The 20783-nt window shown below is 52.6% G+C and overlaps 2 protein-coding genes across 3 annotated transcripts in view; one reads left to right on the top strand and one right to left on the bottom strand.

The window, feature by feature from the left end:
• ITGAL (integrin subunit alpha L) overlaps positions 1-6653 on the top strand; it is a 39308-nt gene extending 32655 nt beyond the window's left edge. Inside the window, exons 26-31 of one of the 2 annotated variants that reach the window (XM_065892417.1) lie at positions 1732-1845; positions 2086-2142; positions 2234-2332; positions 2740-2835; positions 3828-3938; positions 5935-6653. In XM_065892417.1, coding sequence (XP_065748489.1) covers positions 1732-1845; positions 2086-2142; positions 2234-2332; positions 2740-2835; positions 3828-3938; positions 5935-6108 — 651 coding nt within the window. In that variant the 3' untranslated portion in view covers positions 6109-6653. The remainder of the gene's footprint in view (positions 1-1731; positions 1846-2085; positions 2143-2233; positions 2333-2739; positions 2836-3827; positions 3939-5934) is intronic. The other variant, XM_065892416.1, reaches the window with a different exon arrangement.
• A 5411-nt stretch (positions 6654-12064) lies between these two features.
• ZNF768 (zinc finger protein 768) lies at positions 12065-14682 on the bottom strand. The gene is made up of 2 exons (XM_065893550.1): positions 14485-14682; positions 12065-14193 (listed from the first exon to the last, which is right to left on the bottom strand). Exons 1-2 carry the CDS (start codon positions 14570-14572, stop codon positions 12596-12598), a joined length of 1686 nt encoding a protein of 561 aa, XP_065749622.1. The 5' UTR covers positions 14573-14682; the 3' UTR covers positions 12065-12595.
• Positions 14683-20783: the final 6101 nt, after the last annotated feature.

Genomic DNA, 20783 nt, shown 5'->3' with positions numbered 1-20783 from the left:
ACATATAAAAGGAATCATACAACATGTGGTCTTTTGTTACTGGATTCTTTCACTTAGCATAGTATTTTCAAGGCTCATCCATGTTGTAGCATGGGTCAGTATTTCGTTCTTTTTTTTTTTTGCGAAATAATATTCCTTTGTAAGACAGGCCATACTTGATTTATCCATTCTTCAGTCTGTGGACATTTGGGTTATTTCCATTTTGGGCTGCTATGGATAATGCTGCTAGAACATTCCTGTACAGGTTTTTGTGTGGACACATGTTTTGTTTCTCCTGGATATATAACTAGTACAGTTGCTCCTCTTGAAGCTTTGGTCTCAGGATGTTCGAAACCAAATTTATCATCTTCCTGTAAGCCACCATCTCCTTTGGTTTGCTTAGAATCCTTTAAAAGCACCACCTTTTCCTCAAGCAAAACTTCCAAGTCTGGGTGAACGTCTCCTTCCTCTGTACTTGGTTCCACTGTCTCCTGAGGTCCTGTTGTCTATATCCTCTTCTCTCTTCTGACCTCACTACTGCTCAGACTGAGTTCCTCACCTTCTTGCAGCTGGACTATGGCACAGGCTCCCAACTTCTTTCCATTCCATGCCTGCACTGTGTGCTACCCCCTGGAGCCATCTTCCCCTTGGCTGCCTTCCAGGACTGCCCATTGCTTAGTCGTTGGTCCCTAACTTCTGGCCCTCCAGCCTCTGGACACCAGATCCTCATCCCAAGTCTCCTTTCCAGTTTTATCTCCTATCTCTCCTTCCCAGGCACCCTACCCTCCGCCACATCACACTCACCTGGTGCTCTCCAATTCCCTGCATTTTCTCTTCCCTCTGGCTTCCCCCATCTTTATCTGTTAATCCCCTCTCTACCTTTTACAGCTAAATTCAAATGCTGCCTTTAACGTTAGGCCATTTAAATTTAACTTAACTAATGCTTTTAAAGAGTCCACAAATGTTTGTTGAATGAATAAATGATAGAACCCCACAAACTGGATATGTATTTCCCTGCTTGACCTGCGATTCATTGGTGCTACTCCTGTGTCACCTTCTTCTACATTTCTGGGTCTTCCAGCCCTAGCACAGACAAATCTTTTTTATAAAAGGCACTTAGGAAATGCTTTTTTTAAAAAAATCTTGGCTGCGCCGCACAGCTTGTGTGATTTCAGTTCCCCGACCAGGGATTGAACCCAGGTCACAGCAGTGAAAGCCTGGAATCCTAACCAGTAAGCTACCAGGGAACCCCCAGGAAATGTTTCTTAAATAAATTCAGTGCACTTGCCAATATGTTTTTCCCAAATAATTTTTGCATCTATCCTTGTTAAATGTCCTTCCTTGTTTCACTCATTCAAAAAACTACTTTTTGCGAGGCTGGTTATGTGCTGGGTAGTGTGTCAAGGCCGTAGGGAATTGCAGGTGAAATGAGCCACAGCTCCTGCCCTCTCACAGCTCACAGTCTAGGGGGGATAAACGCACACAAGCAGATGCTTTGCCATCTTGCTGGGGAACGAGGATGCTGTGGGAGAGTCAGCCAAACCTTCAGGGATGATGTTTGAGCAGTACCTTGCAGGATGGGCAAGCGTTAGCCACATGGAGGAAGCAGAGAAGCGCGTGGAACCCATGCTGTAAGGTTATGGTTGACCATTGCCCACTGCCTAATGAAGAGTGGGCCCTTGGGTCCCAGCCAAGCAGGATTGGATCTGGGGTGGCATTCAGGGCTCTGCAGCCCCTTGTCCTCTGTACCAGGTGAGGATCCAGCCTTCTGTCTATGACCACAATGTGCCCGCCCTGGAGGCTTTGGTTAGGGTACCACAGCCTCACGGTGAGGGGCCCATCATGCACAAGTGGAGCGTGCAGATGGTGAGTGTGGGCCGCAGAGGGAAGGGCGCGCAGGTCTCTGGGGGTGAGCTCATGATGTGGGGGTGGGGAGAGATGTGTGGGAACAGGAGTGAGCATGATTGAATCTGCCAGGGGCCAGTGGGGAAGAACTGGGATGCAAGGTCGTATCTGAGAGTGGGGAAGAATGCAGGTCTGGCCTCAAGGGGCGGGCGTCCCCTCTCAGCTCTGGACTAACTGAAGACCTCGCCTCATCCTTCCCAGGAGCCTCCTGTCACCTGCCACCGTGAAGAACTGGAGAGTCCATCTGATGTGGCTGAGGTGTGGGCCGTGACCTCAGAAACTGGGGTGGGGGCTGGCCAGAGGGCAGGTGGGAGGAGACCTCCCTGACCCCCCGCTTTCCTTCCCGCAGCCTTGCTCACTTGGAGCCGAGTTCCGCTGCCCAGTGGTCTTCAGGCAGGAGATCCTCGTCCAAGTGATCGGGACGGTGGAGCTGGTGGGGGAGATCAAGGTAGCTGGCAACAGACTCCAAGTGGTTCTGGGGGGGCCTTGAGGGGTGGGGGTGGGCTTCCCCCCCAGAGAGCCTCCTTGCATTTTTTGTTCTGTCTTGAGGAAATAGCCCCAATGTTTACACAGTTGCAGATGAAAGCGGACCACGATTCGTTTAAAATTCGCAGGACTGTTTTCAGGGGCCTACAGATAATTCCTAGGTGTTCTTTATAGGAAAAATGTCCTCCCAACAATGGCAAACGGCACGTTAGAACGCTCCAGGAGAGAATGGGGTAGAGATGGCGCACCCAGTAGGAGCCATTTTCTTCTGCCTCTGCCCCTTGAGTTGCACTGGGGGGCAGAAGTCAGTGGGGTCTGGGTCCTTGTTCCCTCTGGCCTGATGCCCCACCCCGCCCCTCCCTCCCACAGGCCTCCTCCATGTTCAGCCTCTGCAGCTCCCTCTCCATCTCCTTCAACAGCAGCAAGCACTTTCACCTCTATGGCAGCAATGCCTCCCTGGCCCAGGTATCTCTCTACCTCCTCAGAAGACCCGGGAACAGTGGGCAGCAGAGGAACGGGAGGAATCCAGGGCAGAGCTAGGAGAGCTGGAGCTGGGAGTGTGGGCAGCCACAGAGGAGGTTTGGGCTTCAGTGCTGTAAGAACCTCCCCACAGGGCTTCCCTGGCGGCACAGTGGTTAAGAATCCGCCTGCCAATGCAGGGCACACGGGTTCGAGCCCTGGTCCGGGAAGATCCCACATGCCGCGGAGCAACTAAGCCCGTGCGCCACGACTACTGAGCCTGCGCTCTAGAGCCCGCGAGCCACAACTACTGAAGCCCGTGCACCAAAAGCCCTGCTCCGCAACAAGAGAAGCTACCGCAATGAGAAGCCCGCGCACCACAACGAAGAGTAGCCCCCGCTGGTTGCAACTAGAGAAAGCCCGTGCACAGCCACGAAGACACAGTGCAGCCAAAAATAAATAAATTAAAAAAAAAAAAAAAAAAGAACCTCCCCACAGCCAGAGCCATCAGCCTTGGCACAAGCAGACCACAAGGTCAAGATGGGTTTGATGGCAACTCAGCCAAGGGGCCCCCACCCCACACGCAGGGCGTGATGGGAGGGGCCCAGCACGTGCAGAGCCTGATGTTGAGAGAGTGGGCGAGATGGGTTTAAGAGCAGGAAGCTCAGAGCAGGAGAAGGGAAGGGGCAGCTGAAAAAGTAAGCAGAAGCCAGATTCTGAAAGGCACTGCGTGCTGAGCTGGGGTTCTGGCATTTCATCCCGGGGCTAAGGGAAGACTCTTAAGGGTTTAAGGGGGCCGTGGTGCATATTTGCCTGTTCATTCTGGTGGCTGCAATGCAAGGTGTACTGGAGAGGGGGTCTGGCCCAAGCCCCATGTCGTGCGTGACACAGTCCAGATGGGAAATGCGGAGACCTAGGGATTGAGGCCAGATTCACAAGAAATGTCAGGGGTGGGAACGGCTTCTTCCCTGCACTCCCCACCTCTCCTCTCCCCACAGGTCATCATGAAGGTCGACGTTGTATATGAGAAGGAAATGGTCTATCTCTACGTGCTGAGCAGTATCGGGGGACTCTTGTTGCTGCTACTGATTTTCTTAGCTCTGTACAAGGTAGGAGCTTCTGCGAGGAATGGGCACCCAGCCAGGCTGGGGAGAGTGGAATTGGCAGGAGTCAGGGAGCAGAATACCAAGATGAGGGGGCTTTAAAGCCAGAAGCGGCCTCAGCCTACTCCTCCTTCTACAGATAAGGCTACTGAGGCCCAAAGGGCAAGCAAGACTTTACCGGCATCCCTCAACAAGCACTGGCAGAGCCAGACCTGGGTACCCAGGGAGAGGAAGGAGAAGGACTGTCCCACATATTGAGGGCCAGGCACTGGGATACAGGGGCACAGAACACACACATGGTCCATGGCTTTGAGATGCTCACAGTCCGTGGGGGACACAGACATGAACATGATGGGGGCTATACTAGGTGCTCTGGGCCTATGATACAGGGACCTAACTGAGGTTGGGGGGAGTCCAGAAAGGCCTCTCAAGAGAGGTGGCCTTTGAGTTGGGATTTGAAAGATGAGTAGAAGTTAGCCAGATAAAGAGTGCTGGAGGGCAGCTGTTTCCACGTGAAAAACTCAAATATTCCAGAAAAGAAAACATAGAAAATCAAAGTTTCTCCCTATTGCAACCCCAGAGGGTTGTCATTAACAACCATTTTGTTTATATTCCTCCATGTTCTAATTTTATTGTTAACGTATATGTGAATGTGTGAGCATGAGAGAGAGAGAAAAGCCAGTGGATGTGTGGATGTATACAAAACATTACTGTATATCCTGCTTGGGAGCTTGTACTTCCCCCTGGATATTATATCTTGATGTCTTTCTGTCTGAGCACAAACAGATTTGCCTCTTGCTCTTTAGTTTTGTTTTTATAATTTTTTTTAAAAACTTATTTATTTTCTTGGCTGCATTGGGTCTTCATTGCTGTGTGCAGGGTTTCTCTAGTTGCGGCGAGCTGGGGTTACTCTGTTGCAGTGCGCGTGCTTCTCATTGCAGTGGCTTCTCTTGTTGCAGAGCACGGGCTCTAGGTGCACAGCCTCAGTAGTTGTGGCGCACGGGCTTAGTTGCTCCACGGCATGTGGGATCTTCCTGGACCAGGGCTCAAACCCATGTCCCCTGCATTGGCGGACAGATTCTTAACCACTGCACCACCAGGGAAGTCCCTGCCTCTTGCTTTTTAACCCGGGTGGTTTTCTACTGTCTGGATGCCTCACCTTTTATTTAACAAGATCCTTATTGACAAATGTTTAGATTGTTTGGAATTGACCTTTTTTTCAAACTGTGTGCCAAAAGGCGCTTTTTTTATTATTATTATTTATTTAGGTTTTTTTTGGCTGCGTTGTGTCTTCGTTGCTGCGCGCAGGCTTTCTCTAGTTGCGGCGAGCGGGGGCTACTCTTCGTTGCGGTGCACGGGCTTCTCATTGCGGTGGCTTCTCTTGTTGTGGACCATGGGCTCTAGGCACACGGGCTTCAGTAGTTGTGGCACGCGGGCTCAGTAGTTGTGGCGCACGGGTTTAGTTGCTCTGCAGCATGTGGGATCTTCCCGGACCAGGGCTCGAACCCGTGTCCCCTGCATTGACAGGTGGATTCTTAACCACTGTGCCACCAGGGAAGTTCCAAAAGGCTCTTGTTACCAACATCTTTGCACACTTGTCCAGATGTTTTTTAGAATCAATTCCTAGAGCTGGTATTACTGAGCCAAAGAATATATATCTTTTGAGCTTTCACCAGAGAGTGTATGGCCCCTACTAATAAGCCCTATATAAGTGCAGGCTCTTGCTGTCAGTATTACTAGATATTGTCAAGTCACCCACGCGCAATAATGGTACGTGACATTTTGATGAGCCTCAGGAATGAACTATTAAACGTACAGCTTTTTAACATATTGCCAAGAAGCAGGTGTGGCAGATCCCCTCGCCCCATCCCCAGAGCAGATGCCACCTGTCTGTGGCATGTGTGACTTATCCCTATAAATGGTACTTTCATGTTTTGCAGGGGCCGAAGGGTCCAAAGGGCTCTGTGGACTCTTTGTTTACTCAAGTCTTGTCTTCCTACAGGTTGGTTTCTTCAAACGGAACCTGAAGGAGAGGATGGAGGCGACCGTAGATGCTTCAAATGAAACCACTGGAGAAGACGCTGGGCAGCCGGCGTCTGGGGAAGAAGCCAAGGACCCGGGCTGCCTGGAGCCCCTCCACGAGAAGGAGGCCCAGGATGGAGGTGGCAGGGACTGAGGTGCAAGCTGGATGCAGAAGGCCCAGGACTGGACTCGGGATGCCTGGTGCCAGCCTGCCTCTACCTGAATTTCACCATGTGTCATTGGGCAAGTCACTGCCCCTCCGTGAGCCTCACTTTCCCTATCTTGAACATGGGCCCATTCCTGCCTGCCTCCTTTGCAGGCTTATGGTGAGGATCCTTTGAGGGCTGGGCCGGGAAGGCCACAGAGGTGAGGCCTTGTAATTATCACGTGGTCCTGGCTCCCACCGGCCCCTGTGAGTTTCCTTCCCTGGAAGAGAGCATCTGATCTAAATTTTGGAGAAACAGTCATCTCAGGACCTAGCGACACTCCAGGCCCTCATACCCACCTGCCCTTGGATGTCCGCAGAGGCCTCAAGCCCCCAGAACCTTGCGTTGCATCCTCTCCTGCCTGGAATGCAGTCAGCTTTCAATTCTCCTACCAGAGAGCAAATCTCATCTGTGTCACTACATCGCTCCTGGAAACCCCTTGCCCTTTGGCTAACAGTCAGGTTCCTTAATAGGCCTTCCAACGTCTGCAAAACTGGGCTGTTCCCTTCCCAGCCTCTTCTCGAGACAGCTCACCTCCCTTTCTAAGCGCCAGTTAACCAGCCTTTTCACTTGCCCAGCTCCTTCCTTCACCCAGACTCTTCTCACTTCCTGGAACATTCCTCCTGCCTCCTTTTCCTGCCTAACCCTCTCTCAGCCTTCAGATCTCAGTTCACACATAACTTCCGCAGGGCAACCCCCCAACCCCAACTCAGTTTGGTTCCCATATTATACACGCTTACACTACCCCACACTTGTCCTGCATAGCACTGATCATATTCGTTAATTGTTAAGTGATTTACTTAAATTAAACAGTGGACTCCAGCGGGGTAAGGATCATACCTTTCTTGTTCACCTTGGGACCCCTGGTGGTATCACAGAACCAGACAATTTCACTGAATTGTGAGGGTGCCTGTGGGAAGATAGAGAAAAAAGCTTGGATGGGCCCCATGGCAACCCCATCCGACAAGGCTCAGTCTGCCCCAGGCGCCTGCCCCCTCCCTCCACAGCCCCACCCCGTACTCCATCACATCCCACTGTGGCCCCCACCATCAAGGATGGAAACTATGTCCGTTTACCTGGCTCCCAGTGCCAAGCACAGCACCTGTACATATTTACCAAATAAATTAAAAATTCTGCCCAATTTTGTGATGTTTTTGTGCTGGTGCGACATTCCAGCCTGGCTCAATTAAATGAAAATTTCCTGGAATTAAATGGGAATTCCAGTGGTCAGAACTTGGAGTTTTCACTGCCAAGGAGCCGGGTTCGATCCCTGAGCGGGGAACTGGGATCCCACAAGCCACCTGGCGTGGCCAGAAAAAAAAGAACATTTCCTTCTCAACCCTCCCACTAAGTGGGACCAAAAGAGTCAACTCTTTTTTTCTTTCCTTTCTCCCTTCTCCTTCTCCTTCTCCTTTTTCTATTTGCCGTGATGACCCTCAGAAACTGACATGTGCAGGACGTTGTCAGTTCATTCAAAGGAAGCAGCGAGAGAGACACAGAAAATGAGGAAAGGTTAGGGAGGCATTGACAATTTATTAAGCTGTGAGAATAGACCTTCTCTGATACCCCCGCTTAAAATTTTTTTTTTAATTGAGGTATAGTCGATTTATGCCCTCCCCCTTTTTTTAAAGAAATGGTTTTTGGGCCTTGACCCTGAAACCACCTCCCCCCACCCCCCCACCCCTGCCTTAGAAGGAACAGAGGGGACCAGTCACTGCTGCCCTCTTGTGGTCAGTAGGACACCGGGGGAATATTGAGTAACTCTAAGGTCAGCTCGCGTCCAGCAGTGGGAGGTGAGAAGCAACATTTGGTCCCCCAAGCAGTGACCTTTGATGGCTCCCTTCTGCCTACAGCGGAGTAAGTGGACATTCCTGAGCTGGGCACACAGGCTTTCAAAGCCTACCGGCCTCTCCAACCTCATCACCCCCTTCTGGTCCAGCCTCCAAGGAACCATGCGGCTGGCTCCAAAGCAAGACATCAGGAAGGAAGAAGTGAGGCTTATTTTCCTAGAGAGGGAAAAAATGTTTTGACCATCAGGAGTATCACTGAACTGCTAAAAGTACATGAAATGATCTGTAAGCCTCATGAAGCATAAGTTATTCATTCATAAGTTATTCATTCCTGCAGGATTTCTTGAGCACTCTGTGTCAGGCCCTGTGCTGAGTCTGAGGACCTGCTTGTGAACATGACAGACAAGTCCCTGGCCTCGGGAAGCTTCACTTCAGTGGGAAAACAGAGCGAAAAAGTAGAAATGTGATTCCAGGTAGTGATAGGGCCGTAAAGAAAGTGAAGAGGGACAAGGGGTAGGGGGTGATGGAGAGGACCCTTTTACATAGGTGGGCGGGAAAGTCTCTCTGAGGAAGCGAGATTCTGTGACACGAGGAAAAAGTAAATATTTTCATCAAGGCTGGCAACAAAACACAGAAGATCTGGGAGGTTCATTTCAGGAACAGACCTGCTGTCATCACGCCAAGGAATCTCTCTTCCAACTCGCTCAAGAGTACTGTCTTTGTGGTAGTTCCCTGGCAGTGCAGTGGTTAGGACTCCACGCTTCCACTGCAGGGGGCACGGGTTCGATCCTGGTTGGGGAACTAAGATCCTGCATGCCGTGCTGTGCAGCCAAAAAAGGAAAAAAAAAGAAGAAGAAAAAAAAAGAGCACTGTCTTCAAACACCTATGCATCCTTCCTGCCTCTGTGCCTTCACACGTGCTGTTCCCCTTGCCAGCCTGTCCACCTCCACCTGTTTCCTTTTCTTTTGAACTCTTCTCCATTATGGTTTATTACAGGATATCAAATACAGTTCCCTATGCTATACAGTAGGTCCTTGTTGTTTCCACCTGTTTTCTATCCTTTAAAATCTTTCTACTTCAAAGTATTGATACTTCCTAGCTTTTCCCATCCCCTTGGTTCCTGGACAAAGGACCCAATTCATCACCACTTTGTTTATGGCTCATCGGGGCACGTGATGCTGACTCTGTGGGTCCCTCTCTCAAGACTAGGAGATTCTGGAAGGCAGGACTCAGGCCTCACGTGCATTACCAACACCGACCCCTCACCAGGGCTGGCACAAAGGTATTGTTCAATAAATGTTTGATTCAGTGGCCCTAAATGTATATGGGTTAAATCTATTGGTTTTACCCAATTAGAAATTAAACCGGAGAAAAACTTAAAACATAAGAACATCCATGCCTACATTCCATGCAAGCCATCAGAGTGATGACATATGTCATCACATGTCATGCAGCTTCTAGAAAACAGTTCTTTATGGGAAAAACAGAGTGAAAAAAAAGTAAATAACAACAACAAAAAAGCTATAGGGGCTTCCCTGGTGACGCAGTGGTTGAGAGTCCGCCTGCCGATGCAGGGGATGCGGGTTCGTGCCCCGGTCCGGGAGGATCCCACGTGCCGCGGAGCGGCTGGGCCCGTGAGCCATGGCCGCTGGGCCTGCGCGTCCGGAGCCTGTGCTCCGCAACGGGAGAGGCCACAGCAGTGAGAGGCCCGCGTACCGCAAAAAAAAAAAAAAAGTAAATAACATCTTAGTATCGTTAGGAAAATGGTCAAAACCCAGTGAACCCTAGTATGGAAACCAGGCTCTGCTGCTTCCTAGCTGTGTCATGTGGGGCAATTTCCTTAACCTCTCTGGGATTCCTTTCTTCATCTGTTAAACAGGAATAATAGCAGTCTACACCTCAGAGTCGCTCTGAGCGTTAAATGACACGTGTAAACTGCTGATCACTGTTCCTAGCGTATAAGTGCTAATGGTGGTAGACAGAAATGGTTGGTCTATTGTGCAGGAGGAGGGTGTAGTAAAAGCAGCAGGCTGACAACAAGTCAAGAGACTTGGTGCTGGAGCTCTTCCATTAGCCCTTCCACCTCGACCTTGGGGAACACACATGTCCTTTCTGGGTTTGGTCTGCTCCGCCTGGCACCTGAAGGTACCTCAGGAGCTGTCATGAAGAGAGGGGTAGAGTCTAAGCAGCTAAGTTCCCACCCTCATTTGAACCAGTTAAATACCAAGGCTGCTGGGATTCCCTGGCGGTCCAGTGGTTAGGACTCTGTGCTTTCGCTGCTGAGAACATGGGTGCAATCCCTGGTCAGGGAACCAAGATCCTGCAAGCCACGTGGTGTGGCCAAAAGGACCCCAAATACCAGGGCTACTTTATCAATTAAGCACCACAGGCACTGTACCCAGGTCCTTCTAGCTTTCAAGTGCCTACAGTTGGGAGCCGAAGAAAATTTCAACTCCAAAATAAGGAGATTAGGGCGTCCCTGGTGGCCCAGTGGTTAAGAATCCACCTGCTAATGCAGGGGACACGGGTTCGAGCCCTGGTCCGGGAAGATCTCACGTGCCTCGGAGCAACTAAGCCCATGCACCACAGCTACTGAGTCCGTGATCTAGAGCCCAAGAGCCACAACTACTGAAGCCCACGCACCTAGAACCTGTGCTCCGCAACAAGAGAAGCCACTGCAATGAGAAGCCCACGCACTGCAAGGAAGCCTAGCCCCTGCTCGCTGCAACTAAAAAAGCCCACACACAGCAGTGAAGACCCAACGCAGCCAAAAATAAATAAATTTAAAAAAACAAAATAAGGAGATTAAATTGTATAATTGAAATAAATGTTGTAGTAAATGTCTACAAATGTAATATGTCAGGTAGTCAAATGCAGTACTGTTCGACATATACAGTTACATATATGAACTATATTAAATGCAGGAGTTGGGGTTTTTTAATATTTGAAATTATGTGTGGTAGGGTGGCTGTACAAAAATGTGCATAAAGTTTACAAAGGTCTTTAAAAGACTGTGAGATTTCCCTTGAAAAGTAATGTTCTACATCCAAAATTTAATCTTTGAAAACCACTAAACACACCAAACCGTACTGAACTACACGATCTCTAGGGCACCTTTCCGGAGTTGGTAGATCATGAGAGGCTGGATTGAAATGTGCTTAGTGAGGTTATTTGCCCTTGACAAGTTATAAGGCCTGAGGATGGGCGCGGGGCCGAGGGTGATGTCAGGATCCTGAGGCCCAAGAGGCCTTGTGGAGCGATGACTCCCCACTCGCCTGTGAGGCTGAGCTGCTGGGGGCAGGTGGAGCCAGGCAGACATGGTCTGAACGTCTCCTTCATAGGGAACTTAGCAGGTGTTCATCTCAAGCTGTGCCCTGCAGCTGAGTAATTCCCTGAGGCGTGGCCTGTCTTCCTTAGCTAAGTTCACGACAGGGCACACTCCAGAATTCCCCCAGAATCACTGATGGCACCAACTCCCCATCATTTCCTGAGGAGCCAAGTGTTAGGAGGCTGAGGCTCAGATGTGAAAGTAGGATAGAGATGGGGTGGTAACAACATGGTCCTAAAAAGGACCAGCCTAGTGGGTCTTAAAGGCTGAAGTTGTCCAACCTTCTTACTGGGTCCAGTATGCTCCCCCTATGGGTGGGGTTGGAACTGCAGACAATCCCTATAATTCCGGTCAGTCACAGTGTGCACAGAGGGGTGGCTAGAGGTTCCAGCTGGCAGCGGGGAGGGGACAGCCCAGCTGGCTGCTGGGAGCCTGAGAGAGCTGGAACGCGGGCACTAGGTCTGGATATGAGAATCAGGGTCTGTTTTCTGGCCCAAGGACAGACCCTCCGTGTTTGGGAATAGGGACCCCCACAAGGCTGAGGGTTTTCTCACACCTGCACTGGACCCCCTTTGTGTTTGTGCAGCATTCAAAGCACAGGACGTGAACTTGCACAGATATGGGCAAGTCATGTCTCCTGAGCCTCAGTTTATAAGATTCAACTGAAACACTTAATATAAAAGCACTTCCCAGACAAGGGCTTACAGCTTCACTGGCTGTAGTGATGACCTAGTACCTCCCACTGCCCGGGGCACTATCCGTGCACACATTTTAAGGACAAGTCTCTTTTACCACATAAAGGTTTTTATTGAACTCAAATTCAGGGGCTCCAAAGCCTGAGGAAGACAAGGGAGGCTGGGGTTTGCACTCAGAAGCCAGGCCAAGCTTCGGGGCCCCACTCCCCGCCCCGCCTACCCTCACCCCTTCCTGACTCAACGAGGGTCTCAGTAGCTACCAATCTAAGCTACCCACTCTAATTAAGTAACCCAACCCCCCTCCCCCCACCCCCACCTAGCACTTTGCCAAGCCAGGCTTCCACCAAGGGGCATGCTGCTGCTGAGGCCAGCTCTCTGCTGACCTTTCTGGATCTCTCCCAGAGCCTCCGGCTGCCAGCTTGGCCTCCCTCCAACCCCTCTTCATAGCCCATTTCCCATAAGTCTCCGTGTCATGTCGCTTCCTCCATCCCGGCCCCCTCTCCTCCTAGAACCCTCGACTCCTCCCTCCTCCAGCGTTTCCCCTATTCTCTCTCAAGGTTTCTCTAGCTCCCTGTCCCCTTCTCTTCTGCCCACCACCTCCCCACCCCGACGGGGCCCCAGGTCAGCGCCGGCCGGCCGCGTGGGTCCGCTGGTGGCGGATGAGGTCGGAGCTCTGAGAGAAGGCTTTTCCACAGTCATCGCACTTGTAGGGCCGCTCCCCGCTGTGGACCCGGTGATGCTGCAGCAGCGTGGAGGAGCGGCAGAAGCCCTTGCCACACACGGCGCACCTGTAGGGCCGCTCGCCCGTGTGGGAGCGCTGGTGCTGAATCAGCGTGGAGGAGCGATTGAAGGTCTTGCCGCAGTCGGGGCAGCTGTAGGTGCGACCCGGCAGGTGGGTACGGGCGTGGATAGCCAGCACCGAGCTCTGGCCAAAGCGCTTGCCGCACTCAGGGCACTTGAAGGGCTTCTCGCGGGCATGGCTGCGGGCGTGGGGGATAAGCGCCGAGCGCTGGGAGAAGCTCTTGCCACAGATGCCACAGCTGAAGGGCCTCTGCCCGGTGTGCACCCTCTGGTGACTACGCAGGGATGAGTTCTGGCTGTAGCACTTGCCACACTCGGGGCAGCTGTAGGGCCGCTCATGGCTGTGGGTGCGCTGGTGCCGCAGGAGGTAGGAGCTGTCGCCGAAGGCCTTGCCGCAGTGTGGGCACTTGTAGGGCTTCTGACCAGAGTGCGTGCGCTGGTGGCGAAGCAGGTAAGAGCTGTCAGCGAAGGCCTTGCCGCAACGGGGACACTTGTAGGGCCGCTCACCCGTGTGCGTGCGCTGGTGTTTGATGAGGTCAGAGCTCTGGGAGAAGGCCTTGCTACAGACCTCACATTTATAGGGTTTTTCACCTGTGTGGATGCGCTGGTGCTGGATCAGGGTGGATCCCCGCCCAAAACTCTTCCCACAGATGCCGCAGATGTTAGGCCTCGGGCCCTGCCCACCCCTGGCCCGGCCACCCCGTCGGCCTGGACCACGAAGGGTCCCCGTCAGGCCCAGGGGATTCTGGAGCATCTCAAACTGGGGTGTAGCCAGCAGGGCCCCTGTGGGCATCTCAAAAGGGGGCCCTAGGGGCAGGCCCCCAGTGGGCTGCTCCCCAAACCCCTGGGTGAAAGAGTCCAAAGGGTGGACTCCCAAGGAGATGCTCAAGGGATTCTTTTCCTCAGGATTCAGAAGAATCTCTGCACCTTCCTGGAATTTGGAACTTTGAGCTTCAAATTCAGGGCTCTGGGTTTTGAACTCAGGATTCTGGGGTTCAAATCCAGGGTTCTGCCGTTCATACCCCGGGCTCTGGGATTCATACCTGGAGCTCTGAGATTCATATCCAGGGCTCCGGGGTTCATACCCAGGGCTCCGGGGTTCATATCCAGGGCTCTTGGGTTCATACCCAGGGCTTTGGGGCTCATACCTAGGGCTTTGGGGTTCAAACTCAGGGCTCTGAGAATCTGATTCAGGGCTTCTGGGTGCAAACTCAGGGCTTGGGGGTACAAAACCAGGGCTTCGGGACTCAAAACCTGGACTCTCAGGCTCAAACCTGGGGCTTTGGGGTTCAAACTCTGGGCTTTGTAGCCCAAACCCAGGGCTCTGGGGTTCAAGCCCAAAAGGTATCTCTTCCACCTCATAGTCCCCTGTGCCTTCTTGCTGAGAAATTTCCTCTTCCTCATTCTCACTCATGTTGCCTGCAGGATCAGAGAATTACAGAAAACCCAGATTGTGTGGGGCCTGGAAGGTCACTGGGTCCCACCATTAGTTGCCACAAACCTTTCCCTCCTCCTCAAGCAGGGTCGCTGGCCCTCGGGCAAGTGCTGAAATTCCCACCTCCCCCTCAGCAAACCCAGGACACCGGGTCCCCGCCCCCGCCCCCTCCAAGTCCCAGGTGTCCAAGCCCCCGGCTCTCTTCCCCTCCCACCCACTACAACCCCCTCTCCCGCTCCCAGTCACGCTCCTCGGAGGGGCGCTCCCTCCCTCACCTTTGAGAGACCCTTCGGGGCTCCCCATTTCGTCAGGACTTTGCACATCCCGGGGCTCGAGGCCCCACGGCGACGCCTCCCGTTCCATCCCCGCCGGCTCCCAGTGCGGCGGCAGTGGCGATGGCGGACGATCCTGCGACCCGGTCTGAGTGCCCCGAGACCCGGGCCCTCGCCGCCCGCCCGCTTAGCGCCACCCAGGGGACCCGGCTGTCCAGCCCCGGCCCCTGAGGCCGGACGTCTTGACCCTGGGCCTCTCCGGCCCGCTGGGCCCCTCCCCTATCCGCGGCCCCGCCCCCACCCACAAGGTCTCGGCTTGCCCTGGGGTCCTCACAGGCCCCCACACGTCGTGACCTCGGAGATGAGAGACTTCACGACTCCCCTTGCCGCCCCCGGATACCGCTCCCCGCCCGGGACCCCGACGTCTGGCCTCCCAGCCCCTGGGTGGGCTGCGGCTGGCCGTCCCCCTCCCTCCGCACAGGAAGTGTCCGTCCGCGGCCAGTTTCCCCCGCTGGCTAGCGCCGCGGCCTCTCTAGGAGCGACTGGAGGTGGAAACTCGTTGGCATTAACCCTGGGCTGGATGGCCCCGGCGTCGAGGTAGGGGAGGACTGGGCGCCCTGGAGCCGGCGGGAGAAGCTGGGGCAGTTTGTATGCCTATGTCCTAGGTCCTGTCCTCCCGGGGGCCTATATGTCCGTCTCGCGGCCCTGCGTCAGTCAGTGCCTGTGGCCAAGGGCGAGGCAACAAGCGAGACCAAGGTCAGCGAGAAGGAGCGACGCTTCCCGGTGCCAGCGGGGGCGGTGTCTAGCTCCCCACCCCTCCCGGGCCTTGGGGTCAGCTCTGGCCACGCCTCGGGACCCCACCCCGCCCCTTAGGCTCATCGAGGCTCCTGAGTCTGGAACCCCCCACCTCGAACTCCACTCCCCCACACCGGCGCGCCCACCCCCAGTCCTCCTGGCCCCCTCCGCTCGCTGTTTCTCCTAATCTCACCCTTCCCCCTTTAGTGAGGGCTAGGATCGTTGCCAAGGAAACAGGCCTGCCTCCAGTTTCCAGAGGCACCGCCCCTCCCTCCCAGGGAACTCACCGATTGGTCGGTGCAGCGCGTGCTTTCACCGTCCCGCCTCCTCCCACTACACCAACTGCTAGGCATTAATGGGCGCCAGGGAACGCGAGGCACCTTTCTGATTGGTTGCAGGGTGCGCAGGCCGGTTCCACCTCTTCTGTGCTTCAGAAGTGCTAGCGGGAGGAGTGGGAGGGACGTCCCTGGCGTCTCCCTTCTTGTCGAGCCTGTGCTTTCAGACATTTTCCCGCCCTCATTTACCCTTCATTAGGTTTTATCTTTCTGAAGAATGAAAGACAAGGCATGTGAGGAAGACACCCTTGACTCCCCAGTCTCTTCTCACACTCTCTTTCCCAGCACTTTCCTTCTTCCTACAGGTTCCAGGTGCCGAAGTGGTCAGTCGGGGGGGATCCTGCCGCAGAAAGAAGGTTGTTTCCTCTTCTGTTACCCTGCCTCTCCCCTCCACCTTCCCCAAAGACTGAGTTTAACTCAATCCCTTGGAGCCTTTGTCCCTGGTTCCTGGATTTTCTCAGGAGTGGAAGTGGATAGGAGAGAACCACTCTCCAGTCCTGTCTGACTTGGATAGAGGCTTGTAGAGGAAGGGAACCTGAGAAACACTGCCCTAGGTGCAGCTTTGAATCAAAGGAAAAGTGACCCTGGAAAGACAATTTAATAGGATCCAGTTCTTGTCCTTCTTCTACCCTTGCTGCTGAAACTAATTGGTAGTGTTCTTTCTTCTTTTTTTTTTTCCCGGTACGAGGGCCTCTCACTATTGTGGCCTCTCCCGTTGCGGAGCACAGGCTCCGGACGCGCAGGCCCAGCGGCCATGGCTCACGGGTCCAGCCGCTCCGCGGCATGTGTGATCCTCCGGACCGGGGCACGAACCCTTGTTCCCTGCATCGGCAGGTGGACTCTCAACCACTGCGCCACCAGGGAAGCCCTGGTAGTGTTCTTGACAATTAATGAACCAAATTCTCTCTGTGGGAGTGATGCAGGAACCATAGATTGTGTTTTCTTGTTGCCTTACCAGACAAAGGAAAGGAGGAAACTACTTAGGAGGAAAGATGGCATCTTCCATTCTCCTGAAAGGAGATGAGAACAAGAATTTGGAGAATTCCAAAGGAGAAAAGGCTGGAGAGACGCGATCTCAGTTCTCAGTAGATGCTTACAGACAGAATCACAGAGATACCTTCCTACAAATAAAGCAGGAGTCCTTTTCTGCCCTCCAGAGGATCAGCTTCCAGCTCCATGCCTCTCTCCCATCCCACTGTCTGTCCTAAAACCTTCATGAAGAATGGCTCACAGGGTCCAGCACTAGAGGGCCCATACAGGCGGAACACCCTACAAGTGCAGTGATTATGGGAAGAGCCGGACCTGGGCCACCTCCTGGTCATCCCCAAAGCACACAAATGAGAGACAAAAGTCTCCTTCATGAGACACTTTTCTCTGACCTCCTACCTGCTTACCCACCAGAAAATTCCCACAGGAGGGCAGCCGTCCCCTGCAAAGTATGTAGCGAGTCCTCCAGCCCCAGCTCTGACATGGTCCCTGCCTGCACTCTTCATAGCGTGGGCCACAAGCCCCACGAATAGCAGAAGTTGGGCCAGGGCTTCAGTCTGCTCTGGCACCAGTATTTCCATGTGGAAATTCAGTCTCACTAGTACCTGGCTGACTTCCAGGCAGCCTCCTCCGGCACCTCTCCTCTCTATGCAATGGACCTTCGAGAGGCAGCCAGCCTCTGCCGGCCACATGCCCATAGCAGGGATAGGCTCTAGGCACAGGGAGGACTCTGATGAGGGTTCCAACTTGACCAAGTGCATGTCCTGAGTTGGGCAGCCACTTTGTCCACAGCATCACCCCTCAATGTGCAGCAGCACTGGGGCAGTGTGCAGCCACAGTTCATGGTCCAACCAACTTGGCCCGCACCCAAGAGAGTCCCGACAAAGGTTCTGTGTGAGAGGGGCTTCCGTGTGATCTGCTTCCTCCCTGCATGCAAAGGACAAGCCCTCTAAGAGGGCTTCTGTCAGATGCTACAAGAGATGCCCAGGTATATTCAAGAAGCTTTGAGGTACCCAGAAAGAGACCAATCACGACACAGTCCCCTTTGGGAAGAACAAAGGAAATGGGAGTCTTTGTGTATGGCGAAGTCATCAGCTGGCCTGACACATTTAGAACAGGCCCTGACACCAACCCCTACTCTTGTAACGCTAAGAGCAGCTAGAAAATAACATTTTTACGTCGTTCAGAGCAGTGGTTCTCTCAAACTTTAGCAGCCATAAGATTCCATCGCTGGAGATACAATAGACTAGGGGCAGGGCCCAGGGAGCTAGCTGCATTTTGAAGAGATAACTGCATGTGATTCTGTGGCAGAAAGGCCTTACTTTGAAAAATATTGGCCTAGAGCAGGTTTTAGCTTCTGAGTCATAAACATCTTTGCATGTACTGTTCCTAGAAAGATACACATAAACAAATATTCCCCCCAAATTTAGGGGTCTTTGGAGCTCAGATCAATACTTATGCTTTACATGGCTTGGACAAACTAGGAAGGGGCCATGTGGTCATGGCCTTGACCTCTCACTCTGGCCATGTGGATGGGGCTCATGTTTTCACTGGTGCAGACAAGCATTTCTCCTGATGCACCCATGAAGCCCTAGGAAAACCCTCTTCCTGGCTTAAATTGCTTCAAGGGCTGAGCCTCAAAAACCTGTGGTAGTGGAGAGAAAAGGGAGCCTTACCTTTAGGGGAAGTATCCATGCCAAGGAGTGAGGAGCTAAAAAGGGGGTGAGGCTGAGGCTTAAGCGTTCCATGATACTCAAATATTAAGTGGGGGGGAAATTGGGTCACGAGGGCAGGAAGCAGAGTTGGTTCTGGTTTGGGGGCCCTACGCAAGTCTTGAAAACTTCAGAGCACTCAGAGAAAGCAGTAATTATACCTTTAATTGGCAAGCTCAGACAGGGTCCAGATCTGGCTTTGAGGCAGACCTGAGAAGTGGTATTGCAGGCTGAGCTTCCCCCAGGCAGTGCCGAGGGGCAGGGGAAGGATGGGTCGGACACTGGCTTCTCTAGGGGAATAAAAGCTGGTACAAAGGTAGCTACTACTGCCAAGGTGCCTCTCCTCACTCCCAAGGTGCCTCTCCTAACTCCCACATTCCCCCTGTGACAGGTGGCATATGAGCCAATCCTCCTGGTGCCTCTCCTTACTCCCACATTCCCCCTGTGACAGGTGGCATATGAGCCAATCCTCCTGGTGAAGTTTAGTCTAAGAGAGATCTTGGTGGGGTCAGATTGGAAGATTAGGTTGGAATCAAGTCAATCCATCACTTTACCTGAAGTGTCTTTTCCCCAAGTTTTGTACCTCTTCCTTTAGAAGTTTCTTTAGGTTGACAAATCTGGTTTCTTCCTAAGGCCAGACACAGGGCTGAGTTCTCAGAAGGGAAGTGCACACAGGCCACCGAGGACATAAGTCCTTGCTACTCCTACTTGAGGGGAAGGGTCATCCTGACCAGAGGCAAGAAAGGGTCTGCACATGGCTGGCTGCTTCCATCACCTGGACAAGGCTGGACTCTGACCACAAAGGAATGAGTGGTAGATGGATGATGGAGTCACAGGGTGATGGGGGAGGGATTCTGTGCAGAGCTTGGGAATATAACCCCAAATGTTCCTGGCCTTGTCCCCCTTTGCTGGTGATGGAGGTCCTAAAGAGAGTGAAGATGCAAGCTTTGATTGTGTTGGCCCTGGAACTCTCATCCAAGGCTGCTTTCTCCCTTGCCTTGTTGGCTATGTGGCTGTTTTGTCACTCATCTTGTACCTGGGCTTCACTAACACTGGGCTGCTCTGTCCCTAGTCTAGGTCAGTGCCTGGGTGTCATCTCAGGGAGTGGGGAGATGCTTCCAGAACCCTGGCTGAGACACTTGACAATGAACTCAGGAGTGGTATGGTAAGGACAGCAGGAAACAAAGAATCCTAGCATCTCACTCCGTGTGTGACCTTCGACAGGTTGCTCAGCTTTCCCCAGTCTCAGTGTCCCCAAATGCAAAAGGATGGAAAAGCTAAGATCTCTTCCAGTTCAAAAATGTGATGAGGCCCTCCTGGCTGGGCCTAGAATAGCAAAGCCTGAGCCATAGGGCTCTCCGAGGGAGGCCCAAGGAGTACTAGAGGGGTCTCTCAGGCCCCTGCCGTTCAGAAACAGGAAGTGCAGGTCAGCTGAGTGGTGCTGAGGTGGAGACACCACTCCATTTGGGGCAAAACATTCAGTCCTGACTGCCTCTTCCTGATGGGCTGTCCTCTCCAAGCAAGATGCTTCCTTCCATATGCAATTATGAGGGTGAAATGAGTTGATGGACAAGACAGTACTTTGTAAACCATAAAATGCAATACAAGCCAAGATCTAACATAAAGCCTCCTTTTACTTCTCTCCTGCCACCCTTTTACAAATATGCTCTCTACCTGAATCCCTGATTCAAGAACAATTGAATGCTGTAGACTACAGTTTGCAAACTCAAATGACTACAGGAACCCAACAGGTCATGTAAATAAGTAGGAAAATGCCAGATGGAGAGGGCCTGCTTTGCCAGAGATGTTGGCGAGCCATGATGAGTGCCAGCTGACACTGGTCAGGAGGTGACAAGGAGTGGCAGGCATGCTGAACTGGAGAGCCTGGTCTCCATCCAAAGGGGCAACTGCCCCTCAGCTCCCACCAATTGTGGTTTTGTGGGAGCTCAGGTGGAGTTGCCAAATCTTCAGATTTTTCAAGAGAGGCCAGAAACCTGGTTTTCTGTGTGAAATATCCTGATTTTTAAATCTTAACCAATAATGCATAACATTTAAAAATGCTGGCTGGGCTAAAAAAAAAAAAAAAAAAATTAAAGGCTGCTACAGACCACATTCAGTACCCAGCCATCAGTTTTTAACTTCTGCAGTAAAGTCAGTGGGTAAAACAAAGTTCTCCACCTCAATCCTCTTAGAAACAGCCTTTTCTTCCCCGCAGTGAAAGTCTAGTGGGGGTTCTAACCTCAGCCCTAACTCAGCAAAGGGGGCTTCTAGAGTCTGGGACAGTAGGGAACAAGGTATCAGCAGATGAAGCTCGTGAGGGCCTAAGATGAAACAGTCCTCCTCCCCCAGGTCCAGCTCTGGCTGGGAATTCTGTGGCCTCCGCGGAGCTGCCGGAGTTTCAGGCCCCTGAGGCCACCCTGGGCCTCAAACAATGTCTAGATCTTCACCCTTTGCCTTGTCACTGCTGAAGCCA

This window comes from Phocoena phocoena, chromosome 15 (assembly GCF_963924675.1).
Source record: "Phocoena phocoena chromosome 15, mPhoPho1.1, whole genome shotgun sequence".
Classification (NCBI taxonomy): domain Eukaryota; kingdom Metazoa; phylum Chordata; class Mammalia; order Artiodactyla; family Phocoenidae; genus Phocoena; species Phocoena phocoena.
This window is presented reverse-complemented; position numbering and strand designations above follow the sequence as displayed.

Coding starts and splice junctions, on each gene's coding strand:
- ZNF768 (XM_065893550.1), bottom strand. CDS start 14,572: ATGGAACGGGAGGCGTCGCCGTGGGGCCTCGAGCCCCGGGATGTGCAA. Junction 14,194..14,484: donor CCCCGAAGGGTCTCTCAAAG/GTGAGGGAGGGA, acceptor CTGATCCTGCAG/GCAACATGAGTGAGAATGAG.